This window comes from Stegostoma tigrinum, chromosome 22 (assembly GCF_030684315.1).
Source record: "Stegostoma tigrinum isolate sSteTig4 chromosome 22, sSteTig4.hap1, whole genome shotgun sequence".
In the NCBI taxonomy this organism is placed as follows: Eukaryota; Metazoa; Chordata; class Chondrichthyes; order Orectolobiformes; family Stegostomatidae; genus Stegostoma; species Stegostoma tigrinum.
The window spans coordinates 21,923,367-21,943,183 of record NC_081375.1 but is presented as its reverse complement, the minus strand read 5'-3'; the positions used below and the strand labels follow the sequence as shown (position 1 = coordinate 21,943,183).

The 19,817-nt window shown below is 43.3% G+C and overlaps 2 protein-coding genes across 6 annotated transcripts in view; one reads left to right on the top strand and one right to left on the bottom strand.

The window, feature by feature from the left end:
- LOC125463587 (monocarboxylate transporter 7-like) overlaps positions 1-4,732 on the bottom strand; it is a 34,203-nt gene extending 29,471 nt beyond the window's left edge. The window contains exons 1-2 of the mRNA XM_048555019.2: positions 4,193-4,732; positions 3,673-3,759 (exon numbers count right to left, since the gene is read on the bottom strand). The gene's annotated coding sequence lies outside the window, so the exon portion shown is untranslated. The remainder of the gene's footprint in view (positions 1-3,672; positions 3,760-4,192) is intronic.
- The window catches only part of arsg (arylsulfatase G), a 129,661-nt gene continuing 112,575 nt past the window's right edge, over positions 2,732-19,817 (top strand). Inside the window, exon 1 of one of the 5 annotated variants that reach the window (XM_059653691.1) lies at positions 2,732-2,870. In XM_059653691.1, coding sequence (XP_059509674.1) covers positions 2,831-2,870 — 40 coding nt within the window. In that variant the 5' untranslated portion in view covers positions 2,732-2,830. Of the gene's footprint in view, positions 2,871-4,650; positions 4,967-19,817 lie in introns of those variants that run through there. The other 4 variants (XM_059653692.1, XM_048555016.2, XM_048555017.2 and 1 more) reach the window with 4 other exon arrangements.

Sequence of the window (19,817 nt, the reverse complement as noted above, 5' to 3'; positions counted from 1 at the left end):
GAACTTGTATGCTAGCTTTGTGAATCATGCACAAGGACACCCAAACTCTGTGCTGTAGTTTTCTGCTTCCTACCAAAGTACACAACACCTCTATTGTATTCTATCTACCAAGTTTTGCCTGCTTACTTAATCTGACTTTAAACAAGGCATGTGGATTACGGACAATTTACAATGTTAAAACAGACTATAGGTGGGAAGAGCAATAGGGTAGCTGACCATCTTTTATGTATTGTACATAGACAGGGAATATCCTTGGGAAGTAATAACAAAGTAAAATTTCCATTTCCAGATGCTGATGACTACCCTTCTTCAGTTCCATTAAAGTGGTCAAGACTTAATTGGCCTCATGGAGATAGAAAGACAATAGGGTATTGTAACAGAGGCAGTGTCCCTGCCTCTAGACCAGAACAAAGCCAAAGGTCTGTGTTCATATTCCACCAGAGGTATCATAACATATCTGAACAGGGTGGGTGTTGTGAACCTGTGGTGATCATGAGGCAGTGAGAGATAGCACACGTCAAGACTAGGAGCGAGTGCAGGTATGTGTCAGTACGCTGTAAGGGAAAGAAATCCTATTAGGAGGGAGGCACACAGAAGACCATGTTCAGGTAACAAATCTTAATGCTTCCTCTTATCATTTTGAGTAAACAACACTTTATGCAACACTTCTTACAATATCACTTTTGAGAATGTGCATGTCATTGCAATTACTTAGTTTTGAAAAAGTAAATGTTTCTTTTAACTTATACCAATGAGAAAGCATGTCTAGTGTCAGAGTCAGCATTTTTAACACCTCAGAGACCATTCAGTCCAATATGTCTGCACCAATCACAAGCATCAATCTATTCCAATCTCATTTTCTAGCACTCTGCCTGTAGCCATGTATACTAATCTGTTTCAACTGCTCATCTAATCAGGTCTTAAAATATCTTGTGTTCTTCCTTCTACCACTTTTAGGCAGTGACTTCCAGATGCCACCAACCTCCGGATGAAAAGAAACATTTCCGCTCCCCTACACCACCCCCCCCCACCCTCAAATCCCCTGTAAACTTCTCTTAGTAGCAGCATCAATAACCAGGGACAAGGTTTCTCTCTATCCAGGTCCCACAAATCTCTACAACTCAGTTAGGTTCCCCCACTAGCTTTCTCTGCTCAAAGGAGAACAACCTAGCCCATCTTATCTTTGTTGCTGAATTGCTTCAATCCAGGCAACATCCTGGTGATCTCCTGTGCATAGTCTACTGCAACCACGTTCTTCTTACATTATGGTGATTAAAATTGGACATTGTACCTCGGCTGTGACCTAACAAATGTCCTATTCAGCTCTGTGAAAATTAAATTCTGGCATCTGCAGCATCTTAAAATTGGTTAGTTTCCTCTAGGGTGGGGTAAAGCATCGGACCTCTGTAACATTGTACAAGCACCACTGAGGGACCCTATAACTGCACAGAGTACATTTTTCATTAAATGCTGCAACTTAGCAGTGTCCTTTACAAAGGAAGATCTGCTGTATGCATAATATGTCCCACTCTACTGCTGCCGTCATAACAGAAAATGTGATGCATAACACTATCACCATATCTGGCAACAACTCAAAAATTGCCATGTGGCCACCAACAGATGAATATCTAACAGGATTAGTCATCGCCTAATTTCCATTCCCTGTCCAGTGAAATTAAGTAATTTGAGCAAAATCTCTGAAAGTACTTTTAATTAGTTAAGGCACAATAGCAAATAAGATCCAGTTTGGGCAGGGATGAATTATGAATCATGGAATGTTAACATGCAAACAAGCAATTAAGAGAGGCAGATGAAATACTGACCTTTACCACAAGGGTGCTAAACTATAATATTTGGAAAATATATCTACAACTGCAGAAGGATTGAGACTGCACCTAGAGTACTATTTCAAATTTTGATGACCATACTTGAAATATATGCAGGCATTCAAAACAGTTTATGGACAGTTTACTGGGCCAACTCCTGGGGTAGAATGATTGAGCAGCTTGAAGTTTAGAAGAATGAAACATGACCTTGAAATGTAATATTCTGATGGCAGTAACTGTGAGGATGGTCATCTCCGGGAGAAACCCAGAACTGGAGATTTTCATGAAGAGGAATTTCTTAGTGTCATAAAAGATTAGTAATCTTCTAAATACTCCTCTCTAGAGTGGAGGAGACTGGGCATTGAATATATTTCAAAACCGATTTAAACAGGTTTATGATCAATAAAGGGATTGAGGAATTATTTTCAGGGGGTGCTGTCCTCAGGGAATTGGATTCAAGGTCACAACCTGGTCTCAGCCATTATCTTATTGGATAGCAGAGCATGAGGGTCTGATGTGTTACAGATAGTTATTGTGTCCGAGATATTACTTGTCACAAACCCTAGTCCCTACTCATCGGAAGCCAAGTAAAGCAAAGGTCTTTCTGATCAAGGTAAGCTTGCAGTTTACAGACAATTTTGAAACTAACAAAAACAAAAGATATGTAAACCTTAGGCGATTATATACGTCCGGTAACGGCAGTCGACACAATGTCACCATTTTACACTCTAGCGAGTCTCAAAAGTCTCACACTGCCAAAGTGCTTCGCTCGATTAACCACAGCAGTTTGGGGAATTAAGGGCAGATTCGTTTCTGACACCACCTAGCGGCCAGTCCGTTTGTCAAAGAGTACTGCACGCAGTACGTCTGAACAACTGCAGGAGCACCTTCACCAAAGCGCTTACTTCTCTGCACCCAGATGCTGGCTCCAGACCGCTGCGACAACTAAATTAGCATTTTATTTTTTTTTAAAAAAAGCATGCGGCATAAATTTTCGTTTCTTCATGGCAGAAGTGAACATAATCACGAAGATTGGATTGGAAAGTTAGTAACAGTTGCGATTGTAAACGACAGAATGTAAGACAGCTTTTAAAACACATCTCAAAAACGGATTCGGTGCCAGAGAGAGCGCCCCACTGCGATTCCCCTGATGCGAGAAATGCAGTAAATTGCTCAGACACTTCCTCTCATGGAAATCCAACTGTATATTAGCCCTGAAATTAACTGAAGCCAGTTTTAAGTGCCCTGAACCCATTTATGCTTTTTTGGGTCAATTGTTCATGTAAAAATTATACATGTAAAGTATATGATAGGATTTCGGAGAGATACAAATATCGAGTTCAATAATTTTCGGGCCCGAATGTTCCCATTCCCCTGCCCCCTTACCCCACACACTAGCCTTGTCACAGTCTGCCATTACACACGACCTATTATTAGTCACCAACACCCTCCCATTAGCAGCTATTTACTCTCCTAGCCAGATCGTTATCAACTCCTTTGTTCAACTGTTCTTCTCTCCTCTTTGGGCTCCATCCCCACCCATCGTTTACTCCTCACCCCCACCCGCTCTTCTGCATATTGTCCGTCATTGTCCCAGCTACCACCAGTTCCGAGGAAGGGTTAACGGACCCGAAACGTTAACTGATTTTTTTCCTTCACGGATGCTGCCAGACCTTTTCCAGCAACTTCTGTTTTTGTTCCTGATTTACAGCATTCGCAGTTCTTTTGGATTTTTAATTAGATATAAATGTCAGACAGATTTCTCGGGTGACATTTGCCCTGTAACTTAAGCCTTTTGACGTATTCGCACGGTTATATCACCCGTTAAGATCGCTACTGTGCTCACCAGCTGAATACTGCAGTTCTTCCCTAAATCTGGAGATGTGTGATGCCACTCAAAATTAACTTCAAGTTGTCGACCCGACTTTTGGGGCTGAAGAACAAAAATTAAAAAAAAGAGAGAAATCAACCCTCCAAACAAACCATATTATTCACAAAATGAAAACCGTTTTGAACGTGTGGGGAGGGGGGGGGGGAAGAGAGAGGTGAGAAATTAGAAATTAAACGGTAAACTCCAGGGGATCATACTTTAAGGACCAACCTGAATGATCCCAAAACAGTAGAAAGCACAAATTTAAAAACATGTCCACGGATCAGTACAGATCTGGTGTTTTAACATTTATTTCACCAAAGAAAGGGACTGTAATACCGCACGTCATTCCCTGACACAGTGCTTTTTATCGATCGGATGGGAAACACACGACGCCTTTCCTGAAGGTTTAATACCAGGTCAATATTAACAATTGGAACTGGAGAGAAAATAAAAGAAATAAAAGTGCAGCTCCTCAGTGGACAGAAGGACTTACCTTTATTGCAGCCCCAGCCAGGTAAAGCGTACCGAGTTTGCTGGTGTTTGGTCGGATACATTTGGTTACGACCCTAACTAGGTGAATTATTTCATATGTTGCTCCTCTCGGCTGAATTTTGGAAGGGCTGGTGAATGTTGCAGAGGGTCGATCCCTGTTCAGCCTGTTTCTCTCGGCTCGCTCTGACCCTGCACTCCTACTCCTGCTCCTACTCCTGCTCCTGCTCCTTTCCTTTCCTTTCCTCCCTGTCCCGGGTCTCTCCCCAGATTTTGATCGTCTCCCGTCCCCTTCTAAAATTACTTGTTATTCATCTTCCTGCTGTTTTATACCGGCTCCAGCCGGTCTTTTGCGCACACACCGGCGTGCGCGCGCCCGACCACCACCACGTGCACGCGCCCCCGCGTCCACCCGACTCTTTAGTAAGCGATGCGGCCGCGGGCACTTCCCCGCGACCACGCCGCCGGCCTCGGGAGCGCGCCTCCGTCCTCTCTCCCACCTGCGGAGGCCGGCGGCCGCGCATCTTGCCGCTTCTTGCACCCAAAATTTCCCGCAGCCTTTCTGCCCACACCACCCCCGCCGAGAGCGCGCGTGCACGAAGGCGGTTGTTGCCGGGTTCAGCAGGTTTATACCGGTCCAAAGCGAACTGAAAAAAACCGGATCGCGTTGTGGTTCCATCATCAGAGGGAGTTGTTGAAGAGGTAACTTCCACAGGAGGAGCATTTTTGCCATTTTCAGAATGCTTTGTCTCTTTCTTTCCCCTCTCCATCTCCCAAGGTAAATGTTCTCCAGGCCAGGTTGTATATATATATATATATATAAAAGTTGCAAATTTCTTTTGCAATGTCATCTGCTCACATCTGGGGTTTCTTCCCCTCCCTGTGGTTGAGGCTATCATCAGAGCTTTAATTCAAATCAAAACCTTAGCTGAAAGCTGTCCAAGTCTGAAATGTTTTGTTTCAGTGAAAACCTGCCTTAATACCCTCAGCGTAGTTGACGTTTTGTATCACCTCATTCTAGTCGAAGAAAGGTCGGTGTGAGGTTTGTAGAAAGATCGGACTGGCACAACATCCCATGTTTTGTGCTGCTCTGGCGATTCTTACTCATCCAGAAAGAATTAATGAGTTTGAAAGCATGGTATAAAGTCCACGTTTTTTTTACTGCTTAGGAGGGACATTTCAACTCTTCACCCAATTATCAAAAGAAATGAAAAAAAAAAGCACAGGATTCAGAGACAAAAATCAGAAAGTGCTGGAGAAAATCAGCAGGTCGTGGAGCCAAATAAACAGAGTTAATGTTTCGCGTCCAGTGACTCTTTGGCTGAACTGAGAGAGTTGGAGCACATTCCAAAGAGTGACAGTGGAACTTGGAAATGCAGTCACAGAATTGGCCTCATACAACACAAGGCCATTCAGCCCATCATGCCTGCAGGGCTTTGTCAAATGAGCATCATTACTTTTTGGCAGTCTCCTGCTTTTTTCCCCCCATACCCTGGCACAAATATCCATCAATGCTATCTTAAATACCTCAGTTGAACCTACCTCTTCCACATTTCCAGGCAGTGCATTCCATAACCAAGTTCTCAGTGTGAAAACATTTAAAAAAACACTCTTTTATAGCATCTCACTTTAAATCTATACCCTCTCATTCTTGTTCCTTCTATGAACAAGGCATTTACAACAACAACTGCATTTATATATCACTTTTAACATGGTTAAATGTCCCAAAGTATTTTAGAGAAATGTCCTCAAACAGGCTATTACACCAAACCAATGAGATGCCACAAATGCTCAAAACCTGAAACAAAGAGATTAGCTTCAAGGAGGAAAGAGAAGGGAGAAAGCTTTGAAAGAAACCTCTGGAATTTGGAGCGCAAACACTGAAAACATGACTGCCAGTGTTGAAACTTATAAAATCTGAATGTGTAAATGGTTGAAATTACAAAAGCACGGAGATCCTGGAGGAATAGAAGAGATTACGGAGATTACAGGGAAAAGCCAAACCATTGCCAAACATTTTCCTATTTGGCTTTGAAAATGAGTATGAAAATCTTTATAAATCAAGCCATTGCACAGTCAGCAGCCATCATGAGCTCATGGTTAATAGGTGAATGTGAGATTTGAATGGCTTGAGGTTTATGGAGGTTAGATCATTGGTTGGGAAATAATATGTTGGGAAATCCAAATCTGGAGATAATGAAGGCGCAGATGAGAGTTTTGGCAGCTGAGGCTGAGGCAGAGGCACAGTCAGGTAATGTTATAGCAGTAAAAGTAGGCAGACCTAGTGATGTGGCTGGTATATGGTTGGAGAAGTCAAATTCCAGGTTAAATAGGACACGATCAAAGCAGTCAGATTCAGCTTTAGACAGCTGTAAGGGAGAGGAATGGAGCCAGTGGTTACACAATAGAATTTCTGTCTGTCCTATATAACTCAGTGTTGTTTCAGAGACCCTCTGTGAGCTGCTAAGCATGAATTTCCTATCTCTTTCCTGTTAAGCTCTAAAGTTAATGATTAGCTTTGTGGCTGTGCTGTACACTGTACTGCCTCCAACTGTTTGAACTCCCTAGAATTTTGGTGACCAGAACTGTGTTTGTATGCTGTATTCATGATGTGGTTTCATTAAAGCACAGTACAGATGAGCAAATCTTTACTCTGGCTTCTATAAACTATTTTGAATGTGTTTTTCAACAACAACTTAGATTTGTGTCTTGCATTTAACACAGTCTGATATCCCAAGGAACTTGACAAGAAGGATATCAGTGAAACCATTAAGCACAGGAACAGGTTTGAGCACAGATGACAAGAAACTGTATCAAGTAGAGAAATTTTAAGGAAAATCTTTGAAGAAGTAGAAATGCCTAAACAGGAAACTCTGGATGAGCAGTTGAAAGCACAGCTGTCATTGGTGGAGCAACAAAAATCAAGAATGTAAAATGTGAGGCTGGATGAACACAGCAGGCCAAGCAGCATCTCAGGAGCACAAAAGCTGACGTTTCGGGCCTAGACCCTTCATCAGAGAGGGGGATGGGGGGAGGGAACTGGAATAAATAGGGAGAGAGGGGGAGGCGGACCGAAGATGGAGAGTAAAGAAGATAGGTGGAGAGAGTGTAGGTGGGGAGGTAGGGAGGGGATAGGTCAGTCCAGGGAAGACGGACAGGTCAAGGAGGTGGGATGAGGTTAGTAGGTAGCTGGGGGTGCGGCTTGGGGTGGGAGGAAGGGATGGGTGAGAGGAAGAACCGGTTAGGGAGGCAGAGACAGGTTGGACTGGTTTTGGGATGCAGTGGGTGGGGGGTAAGAGCTGGGCTGGTTGTGTGGTGCAGTGGGGGGAGGGGACGAACTGGGCTGGTTTAGGGATGCAGTAGGGGAAGGGGAGATTTTGAAACTGGTGAAGTCCACATTGATACCATATGGCTGCAGGGTTCCCAGGCGGAATATGAGTTGCTGTTCCTGCAACCTTCGGGTGGCATCATTGTGGCAGTGCAGGAGGCCCATGATGGACATGTCATCTAGAGAATGGGAGGGGGAGTGGAAATGGTTTGCGACTGGGAGGTGCAGTTGTTTGTTGCGGACTGAGCAGAGGTGTCCGCAACAAACAACTGCACCTCCCAGTCGCAAACCATTTCCACTCCCCCTCCCATTCTCTAGATGACATGTCCATCATGGGCCTCCTGCAGTGCCACAATGATGCCACCCGAAGGTTGCAGGAACAGCAACTCATATTCCGCCTGGGAACCCTGCAGCCATATGGTATCAATGTGGACTTCACCAGTTTCAAAATCTCCCCTTCCCCTACTGCATCCCTAAACCAGCCCAGTTCGTCCCCTCCCCCCACTGCACCACACAACCAGCACAGCTCTTACCCCCCACCCACTGCATCCCAAAACCAGTCCAACCTGTCTCTGCCTCCCTAACCGGTTCTTCCTCTCACCCATCCCTTCCTCCCACCCCAAGCCGCACCCCCAGCTACCTACTAACCTCATCCCACCTCCTTGACCTGTCCGTCTTCCCTGGACTGACCTATCCCCTCCCTACCTCCCCACCTACACTCTCTCCACCTATCTTCTTTACTCTCCATCTTCGGTCCGCCTCCCCCTCTCTCCCTATTTATTCCAGTTCCCTCCCCCCATCCCCCTCTCTGATGAAGGGTCTAGGCCCGAAATGTCAGCTTTTGTGCTCCTGAGATGCTGCTTGGCCTGCTGTGTTCATCCAGCCTCACATTTTATTATCTTGGCATTCTCCAGCATCTGCAGTTCCCATTATCCCCAAAAATCAAGAATGTGCAAGAGGCTAGAATTGAAAGAACAATGCGATTGTATCAGCATGTAGGTCTGGAGCTGGATAGAGAGAGGAGAAAATGCAAGACCATAGAAGGATTTGACAACAAAAGGATTTTAAAATCATTGCATTGTTGGACTAAGATCCACTAAAGGACAGCACATATAAATATGATGAATGAAACAAGATATGCCATCAGTTTTGAATAAGCACAAATATATGTCGCATTGAAGTTGAGAGGCTACCAAGAGAATAGTGGAATCGTCAAATCCAGAGACAATAAAGGTTGCCTCAGAGTTTCAATTGCCTCCATGCTGTGACAGGGTCAAAGTTGAGTGATGCTATGGTGTTAGAAATAGGGAGTTTTGTTGCTCATGTGGATCTGTGTTTGGAAATTATCTGGGGCCGAATACAGTACCAAGATTGCGAACAGCCTTACTTTGCTTCGTAAAATTGCCAGAGCTGGATGATGAGGGAAGAGAGTTTATAGCATGGACCAAGAGCCATGTCTTCAGTCTTCCCAATACCTAGTTGGAGGATAGTTTTGCTCATTTACTATTTATGTCAGACATGCAGAAGGACAAATCAGAGATAGTGAGGATGAGTCCATGAGTTGGGGGTGATATAGAGCTGAGTACCATCAGTATATGGGAAATTTGTTATATTTTTGGCTGACATTACTGAGAATTAACACATTCGTATGAAGTAAATGGGAGACAAGGTTAGACCTTTGGAGAACCTCAGATGGATCAGTGCAGGTGGGAGAGGAAACCATTTCTGCAATTTGAAAGGTGAGAATGGAACCGAATCAGGACAGTCCGCCAACGTGGATGATAGAGGAGAAGCTTTGGAGGAGAATGATATGGAGAACTCAGTCGAAGATTGCAGATTAGCTGGAAGAGGGTAAGGAGGTATATTTTATCACAATCCCAGTTGCAAGAGTATTAGTTGTGAGAATAAGGGCCTTTTCAGGTCTACAGTGGGGCTGGAAACTTGATTGGAGGGATCCAAACAGGGAATTGGAGGAAAAGATAAAGGTGGGCACGCATTTCAAAAATGACAGAGTGGTCAAGGACTTTGAAGAGGAAAAACAGTTTGAGATGGAGTGATAGTTTATGGTGACGGAGAGTGCGGATGTCTAGGGGAGGTTTTTTGATAGCTTTTTGGCCATCAATATTTTCAACCACTTCCTTACTTCCACCTTCAATGCCCAAATGCCCAACTCTTTTGCACCTTGGCCATTCTTCTTGATGTTGCCTCCATCTCTGTTCTTTTAATTATGACGTTACAAACTTGAATTGACATGGTGAGTAAATGACTTAGCATTCACCATTAGATCTGGTGGGACCGCATAGTTGAGTCCTGCTCTGGTTTGCGAAAACTAACTATTCCAGTATCATTGCTTTTAAACACAAACTTCCTTAAATGCCTCCACCCTTAGCCCCAAAATAAATAGGAGGTGTTTATAGACACCTTTGTCATAAAGATTGGCACCATTTCTAACGCTTCCTTTCTCCAGAAATCTGAGCCAGATTGTCTGTTAAAAAACTTTTCTTTTTTGTCCTAAACTTGTTTCTCTCCTGCTTCTTTTGATGCTCTCACTAAGCTCACTGTCCCTGAGACCTGACTCCTCTCTCAAACCTATTCCCACCAAACCTGTTCTGTCCTCCCACACAAAATGACTGTCATCAAAGCCACAAATGGTGGCCCTGTGTAACCATAACAATACTAAACGGTCCCTCCTGTCCTTTCCAATCCAACAGCAATATTTGTTGGTTGATCGCACCATCCTTGTCTAATCCCTTGATAATGGGATTGTATTTGTTTGGCTCTGTTCTTATCTATTTAATTGTAACCAAAGAATCATCTGCAATGGTTTTTCTTCCTACTCCTATAGAGTTATTTTGTATCTCCCTCAAGGTCCTACCCTTAATCCCGCTTATTTCTCATCTACTTGCTACCCTTCGGCAACAACAATTGAAAACACGAAATTTGTTTCCACCTGAATAGCGTCTCACTCTACCCCTCACTGCCTCTAAATTACATAGTCTGTACTATTTAAACAACATTCAGTAGTGAGATTCCTGTAAACATAGGGAAGACCAACATCGTTGTCTTTGGTCACCAATGCAGATTTTACTCCCATTGACCAACTCCATCCTTCTTCCTGATAACCATCTGATGCTGAACCACACTGTTTGCAACTTTGTTTGTTCTTGATAAATGACACAAAACCAAACATGGATATTCAGTCCAGGTACATGACTTTAAACTGAGTCAACCAAGAAACCTGCCATTTACCTGCTGCTGTAACCTTCAACCAGGAGGGCTTTTTGAAAACTGTTTCTTGCTCTTCAAACACCACAGCACATTACTGGTTTGTTACACTAATGTAGCTGTCCCAGCGGATATGGAAATCAGATGAGTATACAGACCCAATAGGTGCAACTCATGATCAGTTAGTGCAAATGTGGCACTGCTTGCTGCACTAAATTATAGTGGCATTATTTTCACATTTCCTTTAATTTACGGTTGGAAATGTGGGTGTCTAGGCTGTGAATTTTTCGTCAGCCATGAAAAGAAGGAACACGAAGATACATTCAGCATGCCTTTTACAGCCTTTTGCTTAAGTCCTCAGGTAGGTTTGCTTCATATGCCTTATCATGCTTCTGTATTAGCTTAAAGCTTGCAGCATTTTGTACTGAAATAGACATTTGTGCATTTCAGTTTCAAGTTCGAAATCTAGACTTATCTCGACTTAGCTGTTGGTTCTTTCATTTGGAATGTAAAGACAGGATTGACATGGGGAGGCACCCACATACTGGTTTTGACACTTGTGTGCTGGTAGCATTTGCCTATTTGCAGTGTTTTAATAACATTTGAAAAACTGTAAACCCAACTGAATGTTTGTGATAACAAACCAAGAAGTTTGGATCAACTTACCAGTCTGGCAGTAACTGTGGAGAGAGAAACAGAGTTTAGATTTCACAAACAGTATGACTTCTTCTGAGCTGGAAGACTTTGAAAAATGTTTCTCTTATAATTTTGCCAGAGGTGGAAGAGGACATGGGGAGGCACCCACATACTGGTTTTGACACTTGTGTGCTGGTAGCATTTGCCTATTTGGAGTGTTTTAATAGCATTTGAAAAACTGTAAACCCAACTGAATGTTTGTGATACAAACCAAGAAATTTGGAACAACTTACCAGGTCTGGCAGTAACTTTGGAGAGAGAAACAGAGTTTACATTTCACATACAGTATGACTTCTTCTAAGCTGAAAGACTATGAAAAATGTTTTTCTTATAATTTTGCCAGAGGTGGAAGAGGACCAAAGGGAACAGATGGCATAGAAGCTTAGTTCAAAAGACAAAGGCTTTGTTAATGACGGTGAAAGAGAAAAAGATGTAAAATGGGTGTAAATTAAGGCGTTTGTCTCAGATTTCAAGCATATACTGTATTTTACTTTGCTTTTAATGTGTGCAATAATACTTTTCCACTTGAGGAACAGGAAGGGAAAAGCATTCATTTTTGAAAGAAGTTTAAAAGAATCTCCATCTCTAATCCATACAGATAGAAAAGGTCTCAGTTTTGATCCATAGTTTGTGCTGAGTAAGGAGCATTTGTATACAATGGGTACATGGGTGCCGGAAATAGCTGTGGCATCCATAGGTTTAAAAAGGGACAGCAGGCCAAGATAATGCTTTCTGATTGGTATTCACTCCTTTCGGAAATATGCAGTCCACGATGAGAATAAGTTCAGGTTTGGGCAGGAAACTGTTTTATGACTGTTATACTTGAATCATGTCCCAGCAAAGACGGAATGCCTTTCAGGAAGGAGCAAAGAACATCAAAGGAAAATAAAGAAAAAAGTATGGATGGGTAGAACCACAAGGCATGCAAGTGGAACGATGAGGCACGGAGAAGGGAGAAGAATTAGAGACATGGAAGAGTGAATGTTTTTAATCCAACATTTAAAAAAAATTCCACTGAGTAAACGTTGTTTTTCCAGACTTGGGTGCCCAGAGCATTTTAACACTAATAAAAATATTTTCATAACAGTATTGCTATGGTTACTAATGTAATTTCCTAATACGAAGGAGAGAAGAGATAAGATAATTCATGCCAAGGCTACTAATTTGTGATTTCCATGGAAAATGAATGAAATTGTGGAATGCATTTTTCCTATCAAAAACATTTCCCAGATCTGTAGCTTATAATCAAAGGAGAATTTTGGTTATTCAGCCACCTAAATAATAGGCTGAAATCATATGCTGGCAGCATCATGCAGTATAATCTTCAAAATATCACTGAAGATCTTTGAATACAGTATTATTAAACCAGAATTTGGTTGATTTCATCTCAGTAACACTCAATAATGTCCCATAGCATTTGTAGTGATGGAGTTCAGAAAGAGCAGCAGTCATCTACATATTTTGTTAAAGTCCTCAGGTACGTCTGTTTCAGATCATTTATCATGTTTTTCCATTGGCATAAAGTTTACAGTACTCCATGTTGAAATAGAAGTCTGTGCACTTCAGTTTCAAGTGCTAAATTTAGACCTTCTGAAGGAAGCACAAGGAGGAGAAGGCTGCAGTGACTTTTGCATTGGAGCAGATAGAATCAGCTGTAGTAAATAAAAGTTTGGAGAGATAGGGAGTATGTTAATAAGTTTGATGCAGGTGTCACAGTAAATATTTGTGTCATTAGTAAAAAGTATGAAGGATAAAAACAAAGGCCACAAAATTTGATACATAATATGTTGTTTTTAGATTCAAAATGGTACACATATTACATACACTTTTCAGGTGTCCATTTTGGATAGATCGTTAGCATGGGAGCAGGGGATTCGAGCAGTAAGTATGTAGAAAAAGGCAGTTTGTTACAGCAGTCACTGACTTGACTCCAGCAGTGCTATTTTCATATTTAACAGTCCAGCTAATTCCCATGGGTGATTCTGTAGGAAGGACTCGCCAACCAGTGCTATTTAAAGGGCTCATCTCCTTCATTCAGGTTAGTTTGTGATTGACTTCTACCAGCTGTTGCTGAGTTAGTGGAACTGTTTGGTAATTTACTGCTAGTTGAAGTTGTGAAATGTAACACAAAGTTGTGCAGTACAGTATGCACTTCAAGCGTCTTGCTCAGACCACTAGCTCCTAATGATCTGCTTCTAGCCCTACACATACAGCCTATCAGGTAGAACGAGAAAGGAGGGCACAAAAGATGTCAGGCTGTTAAATGAGGGAAGGAGGCAAGAAGGGCTTTCAGGAAGAGGCAGTGTCCACCCAGAGGCTTTAGGAATCAATGTCTCCACTTCAGCAGCAGTGAGAAACAAAGTGTGCGATGTTTCCATGTCAAGAAGGAGGTGCTGGCTGAAAGCTGCCACTTGTCGTAGTAATAACTATTGTTTCAGAACAGGACAAAGGTGGCATTGCGCATGGCTATGAAAGGGATATTGGCCATCAGTATTTTTTAATTGTTGCATTGGACTTCTGCCAGGGGAACAGGTGATATTTCCAAAATCTTGCTATCTGCTATCTGTTAGATAAGGGAAATCACTGAGGTTGTGTAAGCAAAGAAAGCTTATACATTACATCCTGACTTGCCATAGAGAAGCAAATAGGTTGAGCTTGCAGCTTTATAGGAAAAACAGGCTTTTCTGTGGTGCAGACTGCTAATGACTTTGTGAGATAGCATGGTGTGAAGCTGGATGACTACAGCAGGCCAAACAGCATCAGAGGAGCAGGAAAGTTTGACGTTTCGGGCCAGGACCCAACTATGTGCTGTGCAAACCTTGTATACAAATCTACTGATACAGAGTGACTTGAATGGGTCCATTTCTCCAATGTCCAGCTGATGAGGGATCACACTAAACATATCATACTGCCCTAGTTTTGTAACAGTTCAGTGTACTATTTACATTTGGTCTGCCATGAGCAACTGGGGTGGGCTGGGTGAGGGGACCTGCTAGGTAACAGGTTAACTCATGATCCCACAGCGTAACCTTTGTATGTGTGGAGGAAGGTGATGTAGCAGGAATGTCATTGCACTAATAATCGAAACACCCAGGTTGAGATATTTTCTAATCAACCTGTTCAAAGAGGTTATTACACACCTCTGGAGAAAGTGAGACTTGAACCCAGAACTCCTGGCTCAGGGGTAGGGATGCTACCACCACACCACAAGTGTCTCCAAGGTGCAAACTAATGCTCTGGAGATATGGATTGAAATCCCACCGTGGCGTCTGGCAGAATTTAAATTCCATTAATAAGTCTTAAATAAAATACTAGTCTCAGTAATGATGACCATGAAACTGTCTTCAATTTTCATAAAAACCCATTTGCTTCATTGATGTCCTTTACAGAAGAAAATCTGCCATCCTTATTCTGTGTGGCTGACATGTGACTTCAGACCGGTAGCAAGATCTTGACTCATAACTGCTGTCTAAAATGGCTTACCAGCTATTCAGTTCAAGGGCAGTTAGTGATGGGAAACAGACACTGCCACATACAAAGTATGTGTTTAAGGAAGCTCCTGTAGCTAAAGGAGGTGTCATTAAGCACAACATTAAGGTGTGTAAAAAATGCTACAACCATCTCACTCTACAGTATTACCCAGTGAGTGACTCATAATTCATTGTATTTAACTGCATTTTTTAAATAATCATTTGTGGGATGTGGATGACGCTGCCTGGGCCAGCATTTATTGCCCGTCCCTAGCTGCCCTTGAGAAGGTGGTGGTGAGCTGCCTTCCTGACCTGCTGCAGTCCACCTGCTGTGAGTTGTCCCACGATGCCATCATGGAGGGAATTCCAGGATTTTGACCTGGCGACAGTGAAAGAGTGGTGATATATATCAGAGTCAGGATAGTAAGTGGTTTGGAGGGGAACTTGAAAGTGGTGGCGTTTCCATTCAGCTGCTGCCTTGTCCTTCTAGATGGAAATAGTTGTGGGTTTGGAAGGTGGTGTCTGAGGATCTTTGGTGAATTTCTGCTATGCATCTTGTAGATAGTATACACTATGCTGCTACGGAGCGTCGGTGATGGGGGCAGTGGATGCATGTGGATGTGGTGCCAATCAAGTGGGCTGCTTTGTCCTGAATGAGTGTAGTTGGAACTGCACTCATTCAGGCAATCCATAACAATGCTGACTGGTGCCTTGTAGATGGTGAACAGGCTTTGGGGAGTCAGGAGGTGAGTTACTCACTGCAGTATTCCCGGCCTCTGACCTGGTCTTGTAGCCACTGTGTTTATGTTATGAGTCCAGCTGAGTTTCTGGTCGGCGATAACCACCACGATCTTGATAGTGGGCGATTCAGTGATGGTAATAGCATTGAATATCAAGGGGCAGTGGCTAGGTTGTCTCTTATTGGTGGTGGTGATACCCTGGCATTTGTGTGGCAGGAAATCTACTTGCTGCTTTTCAGCCCAAGCCTGGATATTGTCCACACCTTGAAACAATTGAGCATGACTACATCAGTACTTGAGGAGTCGCGAATGGTGCTAAGCACTGTGCACCCATTGGCAAACATTCCCACTTCTGACTTTATGATGGAGAGAAAGTCATTGAAGAAGTAGCTGATGATGGTTTGGTCTGGGACCCTCTCCTGAGGAACTCCTGCAGAGATGTCCTGGAGCCGGGAAGACTGACCACCTACAACCACACCCGTCTTCCTATGTGCCAGGTATGACTCCAGCCACTGGAGAGTATGCCCCTTGATAACCATTGATTCCAGATTTGTTCGGGGTCTTTGATGCCACTCTTATTGATTGCAGCCTTGGTGTCAAGGGCTATCATTCTCACTACTGGAATTCAGCACTTTTGGCCATGTTTGAACCAAGGCTGTATGGTCAGGAGGTCAGGAGCTGAATGGCTCTGGCGAAACCCAAACTAGGTGTCACTCAGCAGGTTATTTCTGAGCAGGTGCTGCTTGACAGTACTGTTGATGACACTTTCCAACACTTTATTGATGATCGAGAGTAGACCGATGGAGCAGTAATTGGCAGGGTAGGATTTGTCCTGCTTTTTTAATATACAGGACATACGTGGCCAGTTTTCCACATTGTGGGGGAGACGCCAGTGTTAGAACTATACTGGAACAGCTTGTCTAGGGAAGCGACAAGTTCTGGAGTACAGGTCTTCAGTACTACTGCCAGAATATTGTCAGAGCCCATAGCCTTAGTGGTATCTAGTGTCTCCAGCCATTTCTTTATATCGTGGAGTGAATCAAATTTTCTGAAGACTGGAATCTGTAATACAGGGGACTACTGGAGGAGGCTGAGATGGATCATCCACATGGCACTTATGGCTGAAGATTGCTGTGAAAGCTTCAGCCTTATCTTGCATTCTGTAAAGTTTAATCATGGTCAGAACTCAGCCCCTGCCACTGTGTATCCGACAAATAGCTGTGGAGGAAGATAAGGGGAGAGGCAATCAACCCTTTTCCGACTGGACTGTCGTTAATTGAATTATATCACTGCAGTACCAAAAACAAAATACAAAATCCTATTCAGCAACAGGCCTGCACTTTATCATCCCACATTCATTGATTATTGCATCATCCCAATGGCCATAATGCTGAAATAAAAGCCACCACAAAACAAACATTCTAAACTAAGTTTATGAAGAAAATCATTCAACATTCCACCCAATAAATTAACCGACCATCCTTGTGAATTCTGTCCATGCCTGTCTTTCACGTTGCTTTGTTTTTCCGCATTCTCCTGTGTAGTCCTACCCCAGTCGCTGCAGCATGACTTGCAGAAAACTGCTGACTTCCAATGAAGGGAACTGCTGAAGGTTTTGCGCAAAGCCCTCAACCGTCTCTGGAGCCCACAAGGCCTGACTTTAGACTGTATCTCCTTGAGCATGTGTGGTGACAGCTTGGAGCGAGTGGCTGGCTGGCAGAGAGGCATGAGCATTGGTGGAGTGGCAGTGATGATTGGATCAACCCTCCTGAGAGGACAACAAGGTTTTGTTCCACGGAACCACTTCCACTTCCTGTGGCAGAATCTCAGTAATTATAGCAATGTCTTTCAGGATAGATTGTTGGACTGTTTCAAAATCCTGCGAACCCCTTTTAACTGCAATGATGGCAGCGGTCTGAGCCTGCCAGCCAAATGCACATGACTTTGGTGTGCAGTTCCACAGCAGCAGTCTGACACAGGGTGTCTTCTACTTGTGCCGCAATAGAAGTTGAAACATTAATGATGCATCAGAGTTGCGTGCCTCAGTGTTGTGATAGAGTTTGCTATTAGTTACACAATGGACAGGATGAGCTTCCAGGTCTTCACAAAGCAACGTGAAAGTTATTGTGGGTGCAGTGGGTCCGTGCAGCCTAGAAGGGTGAAATGGCCTTCATCTGTAATGTATGGATTCAGTGATTCGTGCCAATGCACCAAGATTTCTGTATGCAAACCACTTAACTTTTTTTAACATGTCACTCCATCAAAGTCCTCACTTTGAGTCCTCTGCAGCAAAACTTAGGAACCTCATCTTCCAGAGAGTTGGCACCTGTGCTGCCCTTTCCCCTACCAAGCCTGCTGGCTGCTCATGCCCATTGTCTTACCACATGCAGAACCCATTTCTAAGTCTCCCTCTAAAACTTAAATGCAATGTCATTATGAGATTGACTAATGGGTTTTCTTCATCATCACTCTCTCCTTCATATTCTGCTTCTTTTTTCTGTACCACTGTTTCTGTAGGTTGCAGTTACAGAGTCATAGAGTTATACAGCGTGGAAACAGACAATTCAGTCCAACTGATCTATGCTGACTAGATATCTCAAACTGACCTAGGCCCATTTGCCAGTATTTGGCCCATGTTCCTCTAAGCTCTTCCTGTTGTTGTACCTATCCAGACGCCTTCTAAATGTTGTAATTTGCACCAGCTTCCACCACCTCCTCTGGCAGCTCATTCCATACATGCACCACCCTCTGTGTGAAAACATTACCCCTCAGGTCCCTTCTAAATATTTCCCTTCTCACCATAAACCAGTGCCTTCTAATCGTGGACTCCTGTACCCTTGGAAAAAGACCTTGGCTATTCTCTCCATGTCTACATTGGTTTCCTCTCACAGTCCAAAGATATCCAGGTTAAATGGTTTGGCTATGGTAAATTGTCCATAATGTTAGAGGATGTACAGGCTAGATGGATTAGCCATAGGAAATGCAATGTTTCAGGGATAGGGTAATGGGGTTAGTCTGTGTGGATGCTGTTCGGTGTGGGCTAGATGAGCTGAATGGCCTGCTTCAGCACTGTAGGGATTCTATGCCCTTCATGATTTTATAAACCTCAATAAAGTTGCAAACCTCACCCTTCAGCCTCCAAAAAAGCCAGAGCCTATTCAGCCTGTCCTTATAACTCAAAACCTCCCATATCCTTGTAAATCTTTTCAGAGCACTTTCAAATTTAACAAAATCTTTCCTATAGGAGGGAGAACAGAATTGAGGACAGTATTCTAAAAGTGGCCTCATCAATGTCCTGTACAGCTGCAGGGTGCTGTCTTAACATGTATACTCAGTGCACTGACCATGAAGGCAAGCATGCCAGATGCCTTCTTCATCACCCTGTCTACCTGTGACTTCACTTTCAAGTCTGGGATAATCAAAAAGAGAAAGGCAGTGGTTAGAATGGTTACAGTGCTAAGGAGATTGTTCAGCCACTGTGCCTTTACTGGTACTTTTTGCAAGAGTAGAGTAACTTGGCCACCACCCTAACCCGGCTGCTCCTCGTTTTTAGACAGATGGGGTGACAGGGAAAGGAAGAAGCATAGCAAGATGTGCACATTTTGGTTGGCTATAGCTTTAAAGAAGTCAGATTTTGCATTAGATGGATGTGAGAAGGTTTCCACATTGGCATTGGCTGAGGACTCAATCATGGGCATTCTAATGAAAGTAAGCGCAGTGCATTAGTCTGAACACATGTGGCACCCCTGTGTCCTCTTTATCCTGTAAAAGACAGTGGAGTATATTGACAGGTATCATCCACTCTGTTTGGATGAAGTGCACGTCATGGTTGAGTAGCTGGCAACCTGTGGCCTGTGAGACTTGGTTGTTAGGCTCGCCACAATGTAAGGTGTGTGAGGGTAAAGTCATGGTTTATAAAGATTCATTATAAGTCAGTGAATGTGGCTGGTGGGTTTATGGAAAGTAACCTGAGGATTGTGTGAAGCTAGTGCTATTGTTGAGAGGACATGGTGCTTGAAGTTGGCCGCACTGACTGGTGTTACTCACATGGCATCATTGAGCATTTTGCAAATTGCATCCAACTCTTTTGGGACTCCAAGGCTTGCATCACCTGTGATGGTAATTTGTTGCAACTGCTTTTACAGTATCTGTCTGAGGGTGGGGCTTCCT